General features: G+C 41.8%; 2 protein-coding genes across 4 annotated transcripts in view; both read right to left on the bottom strand.

Annotated features, from left to right (window-relative positions):
• The window catches only part of LOC116064080, a 272,833-nt gene that overhangs the window by 211,788 nt on the left and 44,609 nt on the right, over positions 1 to 16,436 (bottom strand). The gene's annotated exons all lie outside the window — the stretch shown is intronic.
• Positions 1,760 to 15,058, bottom strand: LOC116064087. Of its 3 annotated transcripts, none has more exons than XM_031319144.2 (6): positions 14,881 to 15,058; positions 14,407 to 14,754; positions 3,736 to 3,774; positions 3,539 to 3,649; positions 3,327 to 3,361; positions 1,760 to 3,221 (listed from the first exon to the last, which is right to left on the bottom strand). In XM_031319144.2, the coding sequence occupies exons 1-6, from the start codon at positions 14,921 to 14,923 to the stop codon at positions 3,117 to 3,119; spliced, it is 681 nt and encodes a 226-aa protein (XP_031175004.1). In that variant the 5' UTR covers positions 14,924 to 15,058; the 3' UTR covers positions 1,760 to 3,116. The 3 variants fall into 3 exon arrangements, with proteins under 3 accessions (XP_031175004.1, XP_031175005.1, XP_035861344.1); XM_031319145.2 differs by having other exon boundaries at positions 1,761 to 3,221; positions 3,539 to 3,646; positions 14,881 to 15,056; XM_036005451.1 differs by lacking the exons at positions 1,760 to 3,221; positions 3,327 to 3,361; positions 3,539 to 3,649; positions 3,736 to 3,774 and adding exons at positions 13,291 to 13,480; positions 13,578 to 13,612; positions 13,802 to 13,909; positions 14,207 to 14,248 and having other exon boundaries at positions 14,881 to 15,057.

Genomic DNA, 16,436 nt, shown 5'->3' with positions numbered 1-16,436 from the left:
GCAGTTAACCATAGTCCTCAGAAATCCAGCTGAGTTTAGATGGCACTGTGCCGTTACTGCTTCACATCGGACACTAAAGTAGCTGAGTGTTCCCAGTTTATTTAAGCCTGGCTGCAGGGGATTAATGTTGCAAGCTACGTTAGCCTCTAGTATCTGTGTGCCTTTGTGTTACGAGCCTAGGTTAGCTTAGCCCATTGGACCATAGCTGCTCCAGCAGTTAAATGAGCTTCTTTTGTCTATCTGCGGGCGCTATAAAGAACATGAGTCTCCACTTTTCTCTCTGATGCAGGCCTCCTGTTCCTTATTGTTGCTACATACAAACTCAGCCAATGACTAAACAATTGTTGAATTAAATAAAAAATGGTTCTTTTGCCTATCCAGCTGCTCAGACTGCAGTTGACACATCGCTACATACTGGTTGGGTCACTCACGTTGCTGTGGATGTGAGAAAACCACTCTGTCACGTTATATATCTTTATATCTTATCTTGCTTATGCTCTTAACCCCAGGTGTTTTTTCACAGTTAACAGGCCTCATGATCTTCACCTCGGTCGTGTTCACACCACACTGTGCCCTCTCTTCCTGTCAAACAAGTGCTGGGTACCTCTCTCCGTCTATCTAACTCTCAGTATAAGAGACTCTGCACAGTCTCCTCCTCCATCAAACACCAATTATCATCTTTTCTCTCAGATTAAGGTCACAAACACACTGTGTAAGAAAGAGACTTTGGGCCCTATTTTAACGATCTGAAACGCAAGTATCAAACACCAAACACAAGTAGCTTTGTGGGCCTATCTCTGTTGCTATTATACCGACGGAATAAATGACTCATGCGCCCGACGCAAATCTAAAATGGGTTGGTCTGAAATAGCTACATTACTCATAGCTGTGGTTTGAGCGTAACGTGCAGTAAACCAGAATGTTACTTTACATTCCCTTTAAAAGCAGGCGTGCTTGTTCCATGGTGGATTGCTATTATAATGGCAGATTTGCTAGGCGCACGCTCTTAATACATCGATGGGCGCACGCCAGGAGCGGTTCACAGCCAAGGAGACCGACGTTTGCTATAGATTTTTCTTTTTGACAAAATGTAAATAAAGAAATGTCATAAAAACATACTTTCCGATGTTTTGGGCTCACTCTCACTGAATCACGAGGTTATGAATGCATGGTGATATTTTTGCAATGTAGTCTAACCTTAGACCAGGATGACCTCACTATAGACGATGCAGCTCTTCTGTCTCTCCTCTCCGTGCTGCTGCTGGGGCATTTGGGTTAAGTGGCATCGGCACATGTAGTTCAACATCACATCTCCTTAAGTCCTCTAATATTTCCTCATTTATGTCATCAACATATCCATGATTCATACATGTTGTGTAAAACAAGGTCATATTTGTCCTTGTATTTATGTATGGTTTGCAAAAATGGGAACTGCTGGGTCCGTGTGATGAGAGAAGTGTATGCGCGGTGTGCACACTACATTACGGCCAAGCATGCGCCCTTAAAATAGCATCTGAATAACGCGCCACTGTTTTCTGAAACTACAAAATAGCACTAGGGAACGTTTGCGCCGGAACACGCCTCCTCTTTTTGCTGAACCGCCCACAAGTTCATTCCCTAATTTACTGACGTGAGTCTGTGGAAGGAAAAGTCCGCTGTGCGTCGGGTGCAAAATAGGAATGATACATGCGTCGGTGTACAAAGTCAATTGCGCTGTGTGCAAGATAGGGCCCTTTGGCTGGAGAGTACAATAAAAAGTGGACAATTTGCATGAATATAATATAATCTTTATTATAAAATGAGATTTTTTTTTTACAGTGACAGCACTGAGGACTGCCAATAAAAAGAAAATAATGAAAGAAAATAGCATTCACTGCCTGCAGGTAACAAAGTGTCTAATAGCAACATCAGCATTGCTGCATCTTGTCATGCAGCTGATGGTAGAATTAGAGATGAGAATTGTTTGCTCTCAGAAATTAAACTATTTTCATCTTTTTAAATCAGAATCTCATGCAGTCGATTACCAAACCTCACTGAAATGATGTATTTATGGTGATTTGTATGAAGCAGTAATACTATAATAACAATACGTTCTATAAGTAACATTTGTACTGCACCTTTCTTTTTTTAACATTTATTAATTGGTATTTTAGAAAGCAAACATATTGCATACAAATTCTATAAAATATTACAGAAATACTTTTACAAAAACATTTACGTACACACACACAAACACAATAGGTCCTGTACTGTAGATAATCAGATTAGATAATAATCAAAGTACAAAGCTGCTCCACATACTTATTGACATCAGATCTCAGGTAGTTATCAGAGCTAAGTGTTAAGGGAGGAGCCAAGGGGATACAGTATGTGTTGACTAGCTTCTACTATATCAATGAAGGGTTGCCAAGTCCTACACAATGTTTCAACAGAACCACGCAATGTATATCTGAGTCTTTCCAATTTTAGGTGCTGCATAACATCTTTGATCAACATAGTGAAAGTGGGAGGTTGTGTCTTTTTCCAGTTCAATTTAATGTGGGTGCTAGAAGAGTTATGAATCTTGCTACCGAGAGAAGGGGTCCTGTAAGAGGACGGTCCTCTCCGGTAGTCCAGAAACAGTTTAACCGCGTGTCTCGGAATATTATAACACCTTTCTTACAAGTAATGCAGCAAGCAGTACTTTCCAATGAGGTGCATGACATTAACAGAAACAGCCTCCCTGAGACTTATGCTGCTTTGTATTATCTGAGGGGAAGTGGAACTACCGATGAAACACAGTGTCAGAGTTTAACAGAGACAAGTATAGAAAGAAAAGCGAGTAGTTAATTTTTTTTAAGTCAAATGTAAAACTGGATTGCTGCTGTGTCTCTGGAATTGTATTTCCCATACCAGCATAGACGCACTGCTGTCAAGTCAGCATTTACAAAATCTTCTTTCTGTATTGATGTGGACTAATTACATATTTAAAAGAGATGACAATTCAAACTAGGAAGAAGGTTGCACATCTTTTGTCCTTTTGACAAAGTGATGTCAGTCCTCCTGTCCACCATCTGCAGATGAATATGATAAAGCATCAGTTTTATTCTGAACTCTTCTCTGGTTTCATCCTGAGTCTATCTAGTAGAAGCATACACAACATTGGACTCCACTTCTCTTGTTTTTCTTGTTTTTGGACGGAAAGCCACAGCTGCGTAGTTCAGCTCTTCAGAGGTCTGGTTCTGTCAAAGAGAATATTCACACTCACTTATCTTGACCAAAATAATGACTTGACACAATTTAAACTGATAAAAACAAATAAAAGTAAATGATAAAAGTTGATTCACCTCAGGCTGTTGTGGATTCTGTTCTTCATTGGCAGCTGAATGAAAGAGACAAAACGTCCAATCAGGTCACTGACAATCATTATTCATCATTACTTTACTCTTATTCTTTTTCGGCAAACATTTTTCTTTTAACATATTTACACAATTTTAGAGAATATAGTGAGGAAATAAAAATGGAACACAAGATAGAAAGAGTAGCTTTCAGGAAGTACCTTTCTGAAGTTTCCTGTTTTTAACAACCAGACCAATGATGATCATTAAGAGGAGAACAGTCAGAGCTCCCAGGATCAAACTCATCAGCTTTGCTGTTCCATCAGACTCTGCTGAAAGAAAGAGAATAGAATTACTCTGTTTTCATTTACTGGCTCAGGAACTGTGAGAACATTCAATCTTTTATGTTGAATCTTACTTTCAGACTTCCTGTCGTCGTCATGAGATTCATCGCTGCCTTTTAACAAAATAAAAGATACATTTACTTTTGATTATACTTTGAAATATTGTATCACTCTCTTATTCGGAATCTTTACAAATAGCCACAGGTGTTGTTTTTGGGCAATTAATAAATTAGCAAATATAGAAAGATGTTTATGACTGTTTTTCATTTACGGGCTTGAGAACTGTGAGAACATTAACCAAAGTTAGGATAGACACATTGTTTTTATCTTAAAAGGACTAGCAGTCACTCTGCACAACTAAAGAAATGTGAAAGAGAATCTTACTTTCAGACTTCCTGTCAGCGTCATCATGAGAATCATCACTGCCTTTTAACAAAATCAAGATAAGTTCATGTCTGATTTTACCGTGAAAAATGGTATCACTCTCTTGTTTTAAAATGATAAAATGTGCTCTTTTTTTTGCCAATTATGATATTAGCATATATAAAAAGAAGAATACAGAACACAGGATTTTTATAATCTTACCTTTAACATTGAAATATATTGCGTTGAAATGAAAAGGTCCTCCGATGTAAAATCCACATAAATACAGTCCAGAGTCAGATACATCCACATGTTTGATTTGGAGAAAGAGAGTGGAGATGTTGGTACTCATGTTGAATCTTCCATTTTGAATTCCATCACTGTATAAAGTTTTTACTGTAGAGCTGAATATCGCAGAGATAAAGCTGGCCTTGGTTCTGTTGAACACTCTCAACCAGAGTGTTGGAGTGTCTCGGCTGGACCTGTTAGAACATGTGAGTGTGACTTCTCCACCCGGCCGACCCTCCACAGTCTCAGTGTGAGACTCAGAACCTGAGACAGAGATCCAGCCTGAAACAAACAGCAGAGACTTGTTATAGGAAGGTAAACAGTACCGCTTAATAAATATAATAAAAAGCAAATAAGTTTTAATGCTGGAAGTTATCAATTTGAGAGAAAAGTATTGTCAGTACTTACTGATGCTGCAGAGAATTAGAGCTGTTATCAGGCTCTGTTTCATGGTGGTGCGTATGATCACAGCTCTGTGATGTCTAACTGAGCTCCAGGAAGGCTGCTCTCAACTTCAGAGGTGGAGTCTTTGACAATATATGATCGCCTCAACAGATACCAGACCAAGTTATTCTTGAGGTTATTTCCTATTAAGTTACCAGAGTAATGTTCAAACCAATTAAAACCAATTTACATCAGATACATCGAGGACTTTATGTAAGACGGTCGAAACAAATCCACTAATACAAAATAAGATTCACATAACCTTGGTTGATCTCGACCATACAATGACTTTAGTAGACAGTCTGTATTTTAAACTGAACATTTTCACGCTCTGTAAGTGTAAGGATGGTGGCCAGTCTGGCTGTGGCCTACACACATTATTAAAATATGAAGGACAGACAACAGATTCTGTGGTTTTATGGATTTTATTGAGTCAAAGTTTAAAGCGGACAGGAAACAAATGTAACCGCAATGTTACTGAATCTTATAACGGTGTCTACAAGAGCTGCAAAGTTACAGTCACCACCAACCAAAATGAGATATAGACCAAAAGTAATACCACTTTAATTGTTATGTTTTGTGTGTTGTGGCTGTTGCTGAGTTAAAGTGACTCAGTAGTACATTGTTAAACTGTTTGATGCATGCATTAGAATGATCCATCCAGTAATAATGTATGATCATTTAACACTAATAGGCAGAGTAAAGCTATTATATCTGACTGTCCAACTGTTAATAGACACAGAGGCACTATGTGAAGATATAGCACGGCATGTGAGTTTAAAGAAGAGGGAAAACTTTGACACCTATTCACATCTAACACTTTTAAAACGCCATGATCGTCGTGTTATTTGATAAATAACGAGCGTGATTCACTGTTATCTAGCGTAACCTTTATTGTGTAGCAGCATTCAACGGCACGTTTTTATGTTTCTCCCTGTGTCCTCTCTCTAAAGGCCCCCCCCCCATATACAACTCCCATTAAATATTCCTACCCATATAACATTCAATAATATCACATCTCCCCTTTCTAGAGAACAAAGGGTAGACTGCCTTTGTCTCGCCAGAACTCAGAGGATTATTCTGCTTCTGTTTTGAAAGGTCTGTCCCTGTCTGCATCTTTTGAGTTTGAACAGTGAAAACTTAGACATTAGAGTAATTTTTACAACAAATATTGTGAAATTCTGTATTACTCTGTATTAAGCGCTCAAAACTGAATCTCCTAAACAAGAACATAATTCAACTCTTTTGTTTTCCACTTTTTGTTTGTTTTGTTTTATAGTTCACAAGTTGAGTCGTCCAGGTGGAACTATGGCTCTACCAGATCTAGTTCTGAATGTGGGAGTTCCTGCAGGTGAAAGTTGAGGTGTCACAGCAGGTGTCAAGGGGACCTGCTCAGGATTTGGCTCTGACACTTGTTGTGTTGGAGAACCTCTGTCACGTGTAGGTGTGTGTAAAGGTATCAGATCATGGCGGTTGCATCCCACCACTCCCTGAGGTAGATCCACTAAGTAGGACCTTGGAGTTGAGTGTTTCTGAAGCACAGTTCCTGGTGTCTTTGAGTCAGTTACCCATACTCGTTCTCCATGCGACAGGGCACTGAGAGCTTTGACACGATGACGCCTGTTGTAGTTGTCAGTATCTGACCTCCTCTTCTCTCTGTCACCCAAAGTGAAAGCTTTGCCGTCAGGCAGCACAGGGTCAAGCTGAGAGGGAAGGGTCGGCACCGTGGTGCGAAGACGTCTGCCCATAAGAAGCTGAGCTGGGCTGTATCCACTCTGCAGGGGTGTGTCTCTGTATGCGAGTAGAGCCAGATAGGGGTCAGCTGCTTTTTTCAGGAGGTTTTTAACAGTCTGGGCGGCCCGCTCTGCTTCACCATTACTCTGCGGAAACCTCGGGCTGCTGATGACATGTCTGAATCCATACGAGGCTGCTAAGAAAACAAAGGCTTGTCCAGAAAACTGTGCCACGTTATCGGACATCAAAGTCTCAGGAATGCCATGCCTGGCAAAAATCGACTTGAGATGAACAATAACATCAGTGGACTTGTTGTGCGATAACTGTGCGATCTCAATGTACCTGGAGAAATAATCGACGACAAGCAGGTATGTTTTGCTCTCCAGGAGAAACAGGTCTGCCCCCTAAACTTTATCATGGTCTTTCTGGGCATTCTGATGGCATGAGAGGCTCTTTGTGATTTCTCCCCTCTTGAGCACAATTTCATTCACTTGCTGACTGAGTCCAGGCCACCACAAAGACTGACGAGCACAGCTCCTGCACTTCTCCACCCCCTGGTGTCCTTCATGCAGGTATAAAGAGCCGTGTGTCTTTCAGCAGTAAGCCGTCTTTCACTGTAAGTGTAGCTTGCTCTGGCCAGTAGCTTTTTAGCACAGGTTCCTGTTTTGCATGTGCTGGTCATCCTTCCGTGCACAGCGTCATGACACGTGAGCAGACATTGTCAGCCTTTAATTGCTCCTTAAGATTTTCCATGTACGTGTGACTTACAGGTAGACTTTGTATGACATCTATATAGATGTTGGTGCTTTCCATTAGGCCTTGTTTTTCTGTAGACATGTGCGATGTCACAGGTGAGTGACAATGTGTCTGCTGTCCAAAGTGACTTTGCAGGCATGTGGACCATTGAGTAAGAGTAACGCCTCAACCTCATCCTGAAGCGCTGGATTCTCGGCGGCAGCAGATCCAGTGCTAGGGCTCCAAGTAGGCTGAGAAGAGGTTTGTGATCGGTTTCCAGGCAAAACTGTTTTCCTGTGAGGAAATCCCTGAACCGTTCACAGGCCCACGTGAGGCCCAGGGCCTCCTTTTCCACTTGTGCATATCTTTGCTCAGTTGGATTAAGCGACCATGACGCATAGGCTACAGGCTTCCATTCTTCCTCCCACTCCTGGAGAAGAACGCCCATAAGATGATGCATCGGCTGACACTTTGGTGTCTCTGTTCGGGTCATACATAGCGAGGACTGTATGTCATCGATGTGGCAGACCACTCCTTCATGCCCCTCAGTAACCTCAGCCATCATGCGCTGGAAGTGTTCAGGCGCTGAGGCGATACCGAAAGGAAGGCGGTTAAAATGGAACCTTCCGAAGGGTGTAATGAATGTGGTGTACTTGGCTGATTCTTTCGTGAGCAGGATCTGCCAGAACCCCATGTTGGCATCCAGTTTGCTGAACTTTTTCACTCCAGCAAGCATTCCAAGGCTCTGTTCTACCGACGACAGAATGTACTTTTCACGGCACACGTAGACCTTCAAGCCAGTCAGGTCCACACACAAGCGTGCAGACTCCCTGTTCTTCTTGGGCACGACCACCATGCCAGCACACCAATCAGTTAGCTCCTTGACATGGCTAATAATGCCCAGGCTTTCCATACACTGGAGCTCTTCTTTGACTTTCCCTACCAATGGTAGAGGAATCCTTCTGGGGGTTTTCACAGAAAATTGCACCGCCCCTGGTTTAAGCTTGATGGCATACGGTTGCTGTATCACACCCAGATCACTGTAAATTTTAGGGTAGCATGCCTTTATGGTCTCCATCTCTATGTTGTCCACACGGATGAGTAAACCAAGGGCTACAATGGCTGGCTTCCCGAGCAAGGGCTCAGATTTTTGACCACATAGACTTTCTCCATAGTCTGCTTGGCTCCTCTCCTTAGCTAGCTGCAGTTTGACGAACCCTGACACGTCCTTCCTGGACCATACAGAGGTTTCTCTGCTTTCTGGAGAACAGGCTGTTGTGCGTCAGAAAAAATGTCATTAAAATCAGTCTGTGAAACAACAGTGACATCTGCACCGGAGTCAAGTTTGAACGTGATAATCTTGTTCATTATGCCTATATCAACCGTCCATGGATCATTATCAGATGACACAGAACCGAGAAAGAAGCCTTCTCTCTCTTCTTCCTGTTCAATACTATGCACAGCTTTACCTACAAGGCACACACGCTGGTAGTGACCCATTTTCCCACAGGAACGGCACTTAGCATTGTTAGCAGGACACTCTTTGGGGTGTGCAGTGCCCAGTGGCGGTTTTTGGCACGGGCAAAGCGGGCAGCCGCCCAGGGTGCATTTTTCTATGACTCATGAGGGGCGGCACGAGCACTTAAAAAAAATATAAAAATCCTCGAAGTGGTTTTCTACTGTATTATCTATCATTTCACCGTGTGGGGAATTGGCAAATTTGTGCCCCTGCTTGCTGAGAAGGTGCCGTGCGCACACTGCACAGAGAAGCTGTGTGAGAAGGGGAAAGGGGAGGGGGGACCGGGGGACATTTCACCTCTGGGTCGAACGGGTTGCTGGGCATAGGCGCCAATACCATTGGTGCTCCGCTAATACTGAGCACCCACGAAGCGATTATGTGTCAGTTAAACTTTTTATCTCAATCCTATCCTGAGTTGAAAGAGCCTTGCCTACTTTACGGCTTTATTATCGAGTTGATAGGCGTGTGTTCGTGTCGACCGTCTGAAATGCAAACATTTTTTGATTCAATAGGGGAGCAGATTTCATACAATAACATCATTGATGATTTTGCATCAAGGAAGGCCAGAAAGGTCAGGTTTTAGTTTGTGTTTTCTGTTCTTAGTGCAATAGTGTAACAGTTAGATTCTCTTAGTGTGTTTTCATATTTGTGTGATGAAAGATTTGTGCTATTTAGAATAGACCTATTTATTCTATATTTGTATATTATTCTTAATATTTTATATTATTGTTGCTCTCTGCTATTGTTACAATTTTTATATATCTGATTGTATGTATTTTTGGCACATGTTTATATATATATATATATTATAACAACATAAGTGAAAGAGAAAATTATATTTCTCAATTTCACAAATCTTTCATTAGAACATTTGAAAAACACACTTAAGAGAATCCAGTTATTTAACTATTGCAATTACAACAGGAAGCACACTTTTTAAGTTGCACAATCTCCACCTCCAACATTTTCAAAAGACAATGAACACAATTCTGCACAAAATATGACAGTATAAGTTATCAGAACTTAAAATAAATATACACTATAATATAGTAATTTTGCAAAATTCTGCAATTTTGTGTTTTTTTTGGGGGGGGGAGGGGTGGGGTGCGCTCAAAGGGGGTCTCGCCCTGGGTGTAATTCAATGTAGAACCGCCCCTGGCAGTGCCTCCACATTTGTAGCACTGAGGGCGTTTTGGGGTTTTGCTCTGACCGTTGTGTGGCATTGCTCCACAGCTTTTGGTTTTGAATTTAACCTTTTCCTTGTGCTGTCTGCCTTTAAACACTCCGTCCACAGAGCTGGCATCCGTCTGCTTTACACCACTGACTTCGCGCCTCAGTGTGTTTTGGTGCTTTTTGATCTCCTCGGATTGTCTTGCCATGTTAATGGCTTTTTCCAGGTCAAGGTCTTTTTCCATCTGCATATGTTCAGAGAGCTGCGTATCCACCAGCCCGACCACTATCCTGTCTCTGATTAGCTCATCATGCAGCGTCCCATAATTGCAATGCTCTGCTAAGGCATACAGGGCAGTAACGAATGCATCTACAGTCTCATTTGCTTCTTGCTTGCACATGTTAAATTGTGCACGTTCATAAACGTTCTTTTTCACCACGATGAACGACTGAAAGCCATCCCGCACTTTGGAGTACAAGCGCAGATCTGCATCACTTAGTTTCAAGCCTCTCAACACATCGTCAGCTTCATCTCCCATACAATATATCAAAGTATTCACCTGATTATCTTCGGAACTTGCTGCTAAATTGCTTGCTTGGCGGAATCTCTCAAATCTGCGTATCCACTTTGTCCACTCGTGTGGTTTGGAAAAATCAAAGGGCTCCGGGTGCTGGATGCTAAACGAAGCACCGGGTGTGTTAGCCATTGTGCTAGCTCCGTTCCCGCTCTGCTCGTCTAACAGGTCAATCAAACTACCGTAAATAAAGGCCATTACACACTGGGGGCGTGACAAATAAGCAACGAAAAATGTGTACTAATCGCCTGGGAATATTTGTCATCCAAACTGTTCATCCTGGCAGCAGTGCAAAATTGCGAGAATTTTCAATAAAAGTTTTGGATATTAGCGCCAGCTCATCTGCCATGTCGGTGGAAAGATGGGGATTAGCTTCGGAGACTCCAGCCCTGTCGCCCCCCCTGAAGCAGTTAACAGAAGCTAACACTAAGCTACTGTACGCTATTAATTTATAGTTTCCTTTTGAGGAAAGCTCGATGGTGTATTAAGCCCCCAACGTCGACTTCCAGGCAGCGCTGCAACCATTGACTTCAAGGCACCTAACCCTAACCTTAACCTTAACCCTAACCCTAACCATTGCCTAATCCTAGGGCCTTCCAGGCAGCGCTGCGACGTTGGGGGTTTAAAACACCAAACACCTTGACGAAACACTTCCCTCTGGAAAACAGTGTAGCATGTGTCTAGTTTCTTTTGTGAAAGGTAAAAACAGAAAAGGCTGTCTCTTTGGCAAACGCTGTCTTTGTCTAGGTTGAAAAGAGGTAATAAAGTTTGCTGTCTGTACATTCTGTGGTTCAGACAGCAGCCTCTGTGTTGTTGTATTATGATCCTCATCAGTAAACAACACAACGTGATTGGTTGATATCTTCCTCAACCTCAATATTCACAAGACATAGTAAGAGAGAGGGAGATGGGAGTAAAAGCACTTTAAAAAACATCACATTCATTGAATCACTGAATGTTTTTTAAATGGGCCCCTCCCCGCATCCACAGCTATTCATTCTAGCATCTTTTTGGGCCCTCCTCACATTAGGGCCCTGGTTACTCAGTCCCCTTTCCCCCCCCTGTCCGATGCCCCTGCTGACAGGCTCAGATTGTTACTAAAAGTGTCTGAAGACATTATCGATCTCAGGACGTGACTTTTTGTCCGAAGACAGCGGTGTGAAGAGTGGAACGCGAGACGAGAGAAAGGCGTTCAGGTAGTCTGTAGTTATGGAGTAGGCTACAGAAATTATAGGCTCTTGTTATCTAAAAGATTTTCAATGTAATGGCTCAATATTTAAATGGTTACGACAGTGCAGCCCGGTCTCACGGCAGTTCGTGTAAATGTCACGTTATTTGAATCTATTGATTCGTGTTCACGGGGACGTTTTTCTCGTTTTTTTCGTGGTGGCCAGCACGAACATGTGAAGTAATGTATTTTAATGGGAAGCATATTTCGTGTCCACAGCACGAAAATGTTAGGGAGTAATATAAAAAGCCGAAAATGGGCGAGCGGGGATCGCGTCCGGCGTGTGGCACTTTGTTTCCCGGGGATGGCGTCTTTTGTCCCGCGTGTGGGGCTTTGTTTCCCAGGGATCGCGTGGCGTTTTGTCCCGTGTGTTATTGTGGCGTGTCCCCCGTCCCCCGCGGCCGTATCCCGGCGCGTAAGGCGCCCTTTCCCCGTTGGGTTTCTCCTAAACCCAACCTCCGCCATCCCGTTATTGTGGCGCGTCCCCAGAGGGCCGCCTTGCGGCCGCTTTCCAACTTGTGTAGTATCATTTTCAGGTGTATCCCAGCCGTCTCCCGGCATTTATTGTGGTGCGTCCCCAGCGGGCCGCCTGCGGGCGCCTTGCGGCCACCTTGCAGCCACCTCCCAGCTTTTGGGGAGTCATTTTCGTTCATTTCCCAGCCGTCTCCCGGCGTCCTTTCCCCGAGAAAATAATGTGACAATTACACGTAAAAAACGAGAAAAACGTCCCCGTGAACACGAATCAATAGATTCAAATAACGTGACATTTACACAAACTGCCGTGAGACTGGGTTGGACAGTGTGGATGAGGTCGTTATAATTGGAGTAACTGTCAGTATTCATTTGAGCCAGAGTAGGCTATAGTCTATGGATGAAGTATACGGATAAAGAGCAGAGGTATATCACTGGACACATCCAGATCACAGATATCTGGCAGCAACAGGTCCTACTCTTAACATCGTATTCTTTGGGCATCTAGGGGCACAGCACCCACGGGAGCACTACCAATATCCCGAGCCTCGCAGCCCTTCAGCCGTTGCTTCACCCTCTTCTGCCGCTGCCTCTCGCTCTCTCTCTCTCTCTCTTTCTCTTCATCCGTAACGTTGTAGCCTACTCTGGCTCAAATGAATAGCCTACATGTAGTCATCGAACTATAACGACCTCATCCACACTGTCGAAGTCATTTAAATATTGAGCCATTACATTGAAAATCTTTTAGATAACAGGAGCCTACCTGAACGCCTTTTTCTCGTCTCGTATTCCACTCTCCACACCGCTGTCTTCGGACAAAAAGTCACGTCCTGAGATCGATAATGTTCTCAGACACTTTAAGTAACAATCTGAGCTTGTCAATTGCAAAAAAAAAAAAAAAAATCACTTTTATTGGACAAAAAGCAAAGCTCCACAATCGCCCCATTAGATTACATTGTAGCTCGCTTCGCACCAGCTCATCATGAAGATCTCGCTCAATACTGGACCAAATTCAAAGATTTTTGGTCACATCAGTCTATTAGACATAAATGCATGGGGAAATGTGGCCCAGGTTGAAAAAAAACAGTAGTTACCCTTTAACTTCTCCCCATTCCCCCACAAAAGAACACAGCAGGAGATGAATATGATAAAGCATCAGTTCCACTCTGAGTCTATCTGCAGACAGCATAAACAGCATGAGTCTCCACTTCTCTCTCTGATGCAGGCCTCCTGTTCCTTATTGTTGCTGCATACAAACTCAGAGCTGCATCTTTCAGGTCAGAGTCCAGATTCTGGAAAGAGTCAGAACAGCTGAGTTAGTGAGAAAAACTAAATTATGCCCCTGTTACCTTTAAAACATATAATAGGAAATGATAAAAGTTGATTCACCTCAGGATGTTGTGGATTCTGTTCTTCATTGGCAGCTGAATGAAAGAGACAAAACGTCCAATCAGGTCACTGACAATCATTATTCATCATTACTTTACTCTTATTCTGTTTTGGCAAACGTGACATTTTTTATTCTCTCAAAATATTCACACAATTTTAGAGACGTGGAAAAAAAACACTAATGCATATGAGTCAGAATAGAAAGAGTAGCTTTCAGGAAGTACCTTTCTGAAGTTTCCTGTTTTTAACAACCAGACCAATGATGATCATTAAGAGGAGAACAGTCAGAGCTCCCAGGATCAAACTCATCAGCTTTGCTGTTCCATCAGACTCTGCTGAAAGAAAGAGAATAGAATTACTCTGTTTTCATTTACTGGCTCAGGAACTGTGAGAACATTAAATCTTTTATGTTGAATCTTACTTTCAGACTTCCTGTCAAATAGTCACATGTGTTCTTTTTGTGCATTTAATAAATTATCAAATATAGAAAGATGTTTATGACTGTTTTTCATTTACGGGCTTGAGAACTGTGAGAACATTAACCAAAGTTAGGATAGACACATTGTTTTTATCTTAAAAGAACTAGCAGTCACTCTGCACAACTAAAGAAATGTGAAAGAGAATCTTACTTTCAGACTTCCTGTCAGCGTCATCATGAGAATCATCACTGCCTTTTAACAAAATCAAGATAAGTTCATGTCTGATTTTACTTTGAAAAATGGTATCACTCTCTTGTTTTAAAATTATGGAATGTGCTCTTTTTTTGCCAATTATGATATTAGCATATATAAAAAGAAGAATACAGAACACAGGATTTTTATAATCTTACCTTTAACATTTAAGTGTATTGCGTTGAAATGAAAAGGTCCTCCGATGTAAAATCCACATAAATACAGTCCAGAGTCAGATACATCCACATGTTTGATTTGGAGAAAGAGAGTGGAGATGTTGGTACTCATGTTGAATCTTCCATTTTGAATTCCATCACTGTAAAAAGGTTTTACTGTAGAGCTGAACATCGCAGAGATAAAGCTGGCCTTGGTTCTGTTGACCACTCTCAACCAGAGTGTTGCAGCGTCTCGGCTGGACGGGTTAGAGCATGTGAGTGTGACTTCTCCACCCGGCCGACCCTCCACAGTCTCAGTGTGAGACTCAGAACTTGAGACAGAGATCCAGCCTGAAACAAACAGCAGAGACTTGTTATAGGAAGGTAAACAGTACCGCTTAATAAATATAATAAAAAGCAAATAAGTTTTAATGCTGGAAGTAATAAAGTTGAGAGAAAAGTATTGTCAGTACTTACTGATGCTGCAGAGAATTAGAGCTGTTATCAGGCTCTGTTTCATCGTGGTGCGTATGATCACAGCTCTGTGATGTCTAACTGAGCTCCAGGAAGGCTGCTCTCTACTTCAGAGGTGGAGTCTTTGACAACATATGATCACCTCAACAGATACCAGACCAAGTTATTCTTGAGGTTATTTCCTATTAAGCTGCCAGAGTAATGTTCAAACCAATTAAGAACAGTTTACATCAGATTCATCGAGGCCTTTATGTAAGACGGTCGAAACACATCCACTAATACAAAATAAGATTCACATAACCTTGGTTGATCTCGACCATAAAATGACTTTAGCAGACAGTCTGTATTTTAAACTTAACATTCTCATGCTCTGTAAGTGAGGAACTTCCTATTTTCTACAGTATATAATATTTGCAGAATTTAGTAGTTTCCCTCACAGATGCTGCTCATGTTTGTTCTGCACAAGCTGTTGGTATCCAGGGCAGCTGAATTAAGAAATTGACTAGACCAAACGTCCTTCCACTTTATTATTTTTTGTGTTTTGTGGCTGTTGCTAAGTTAAAGTGACTCCTTTCTCAGTAGTACATTGTTAAACTGTTTGATGCATGCATTAGAATGATCCATCCAGTAATAATGTATGATCATTTAACACTAATAGGCAGAGTAAAGCTTTTATATCTGACTGTCTAACTGTCACACTGCTTCAGACACCTGTTAATAGACACAGAGGAACTATGTGAAGATATAGCAGGGCGTGTGAGTTTAAAGAAGAGGAAGTGGTGAAAAGCTTAACACTTATTCACAGCTAACACTTTTTAAAAAGTCATGATCAACTTTTGCTCTTTGGGAACATGAAGGCCTTTGTTGTGTGAGGCGAGGTGACGATATATTTGTATATAATTTGAAACTACAAATAACATTTAATACACTGTTATACACATGCTATGATATCAAATTGTCGTACGTATACTTTGATTATGTCTTTAAAAGAGATAAGAATTAAAACGCAGCACTATGAAAAAAGGTTGCACAGTTTTTTTTGTCTTCTTGACAAAGTGATGGTCACTCCTGTCCACCGTCTGCAGATTAGTATAAATTAAGCATCAGTTTGACTCTGAACAGCATCTCTTGTTGCCAGTGGTGGAAGAAGTATTGAGATCCTTTACTTAAGCAAAAGTACTAATACCACACTGTAAAAATACTCTGTTACAAGTAAAAGTCCTACATTGAAAATGTTTCTAAGTAAAAGTATGTATCATCAAGGAAATGTACTTAAAGTATTAAAAGTGAAAGTACTAAAAAAGCCTAAAATAGGCAGTGTCAGTGTTGTTGGTGAGGCTTACTGCTGAGGGTTTTTGTAGCGTGAGGTTTTGGTCTTTCTGATGGAGCGCATGCTTTCAGTAACCAGAGTGTTGATACACGTGGCCGAGCAGGGTGGAGACAAAATAGCCCAGGTGAAAGGAAGAACGAGAGAGAGAGGGAAAAGATGGAGCTGAGAGGGAACGCATTAAAAGGAAATAAAACCCCTGAGGAAAGGGCAGCTAGAGAAAAGAAAAGAA

Source organism: Sander lucioperca, chromosome 9 (genome assembly GCF_008315115.2).
Source record: "Sander lucioperca isolate FBNREF2018 chromosome 9, SLUC_FBN_1.2, whole genome shotgun sequence".
In the NCBI taxonomy this organism is placed as follows: domain Eukaryota; kingdom Metazoa; phylum Chordata; class Actinopteri; order Perciformes; family Percidae; genus Sander; species Sander lucioperca.
The sequence above is the reverse complement of the archived record's forward strand: the minus strand, read 5'-3'. Positions and strand labels throughout refer to the sequence as shown.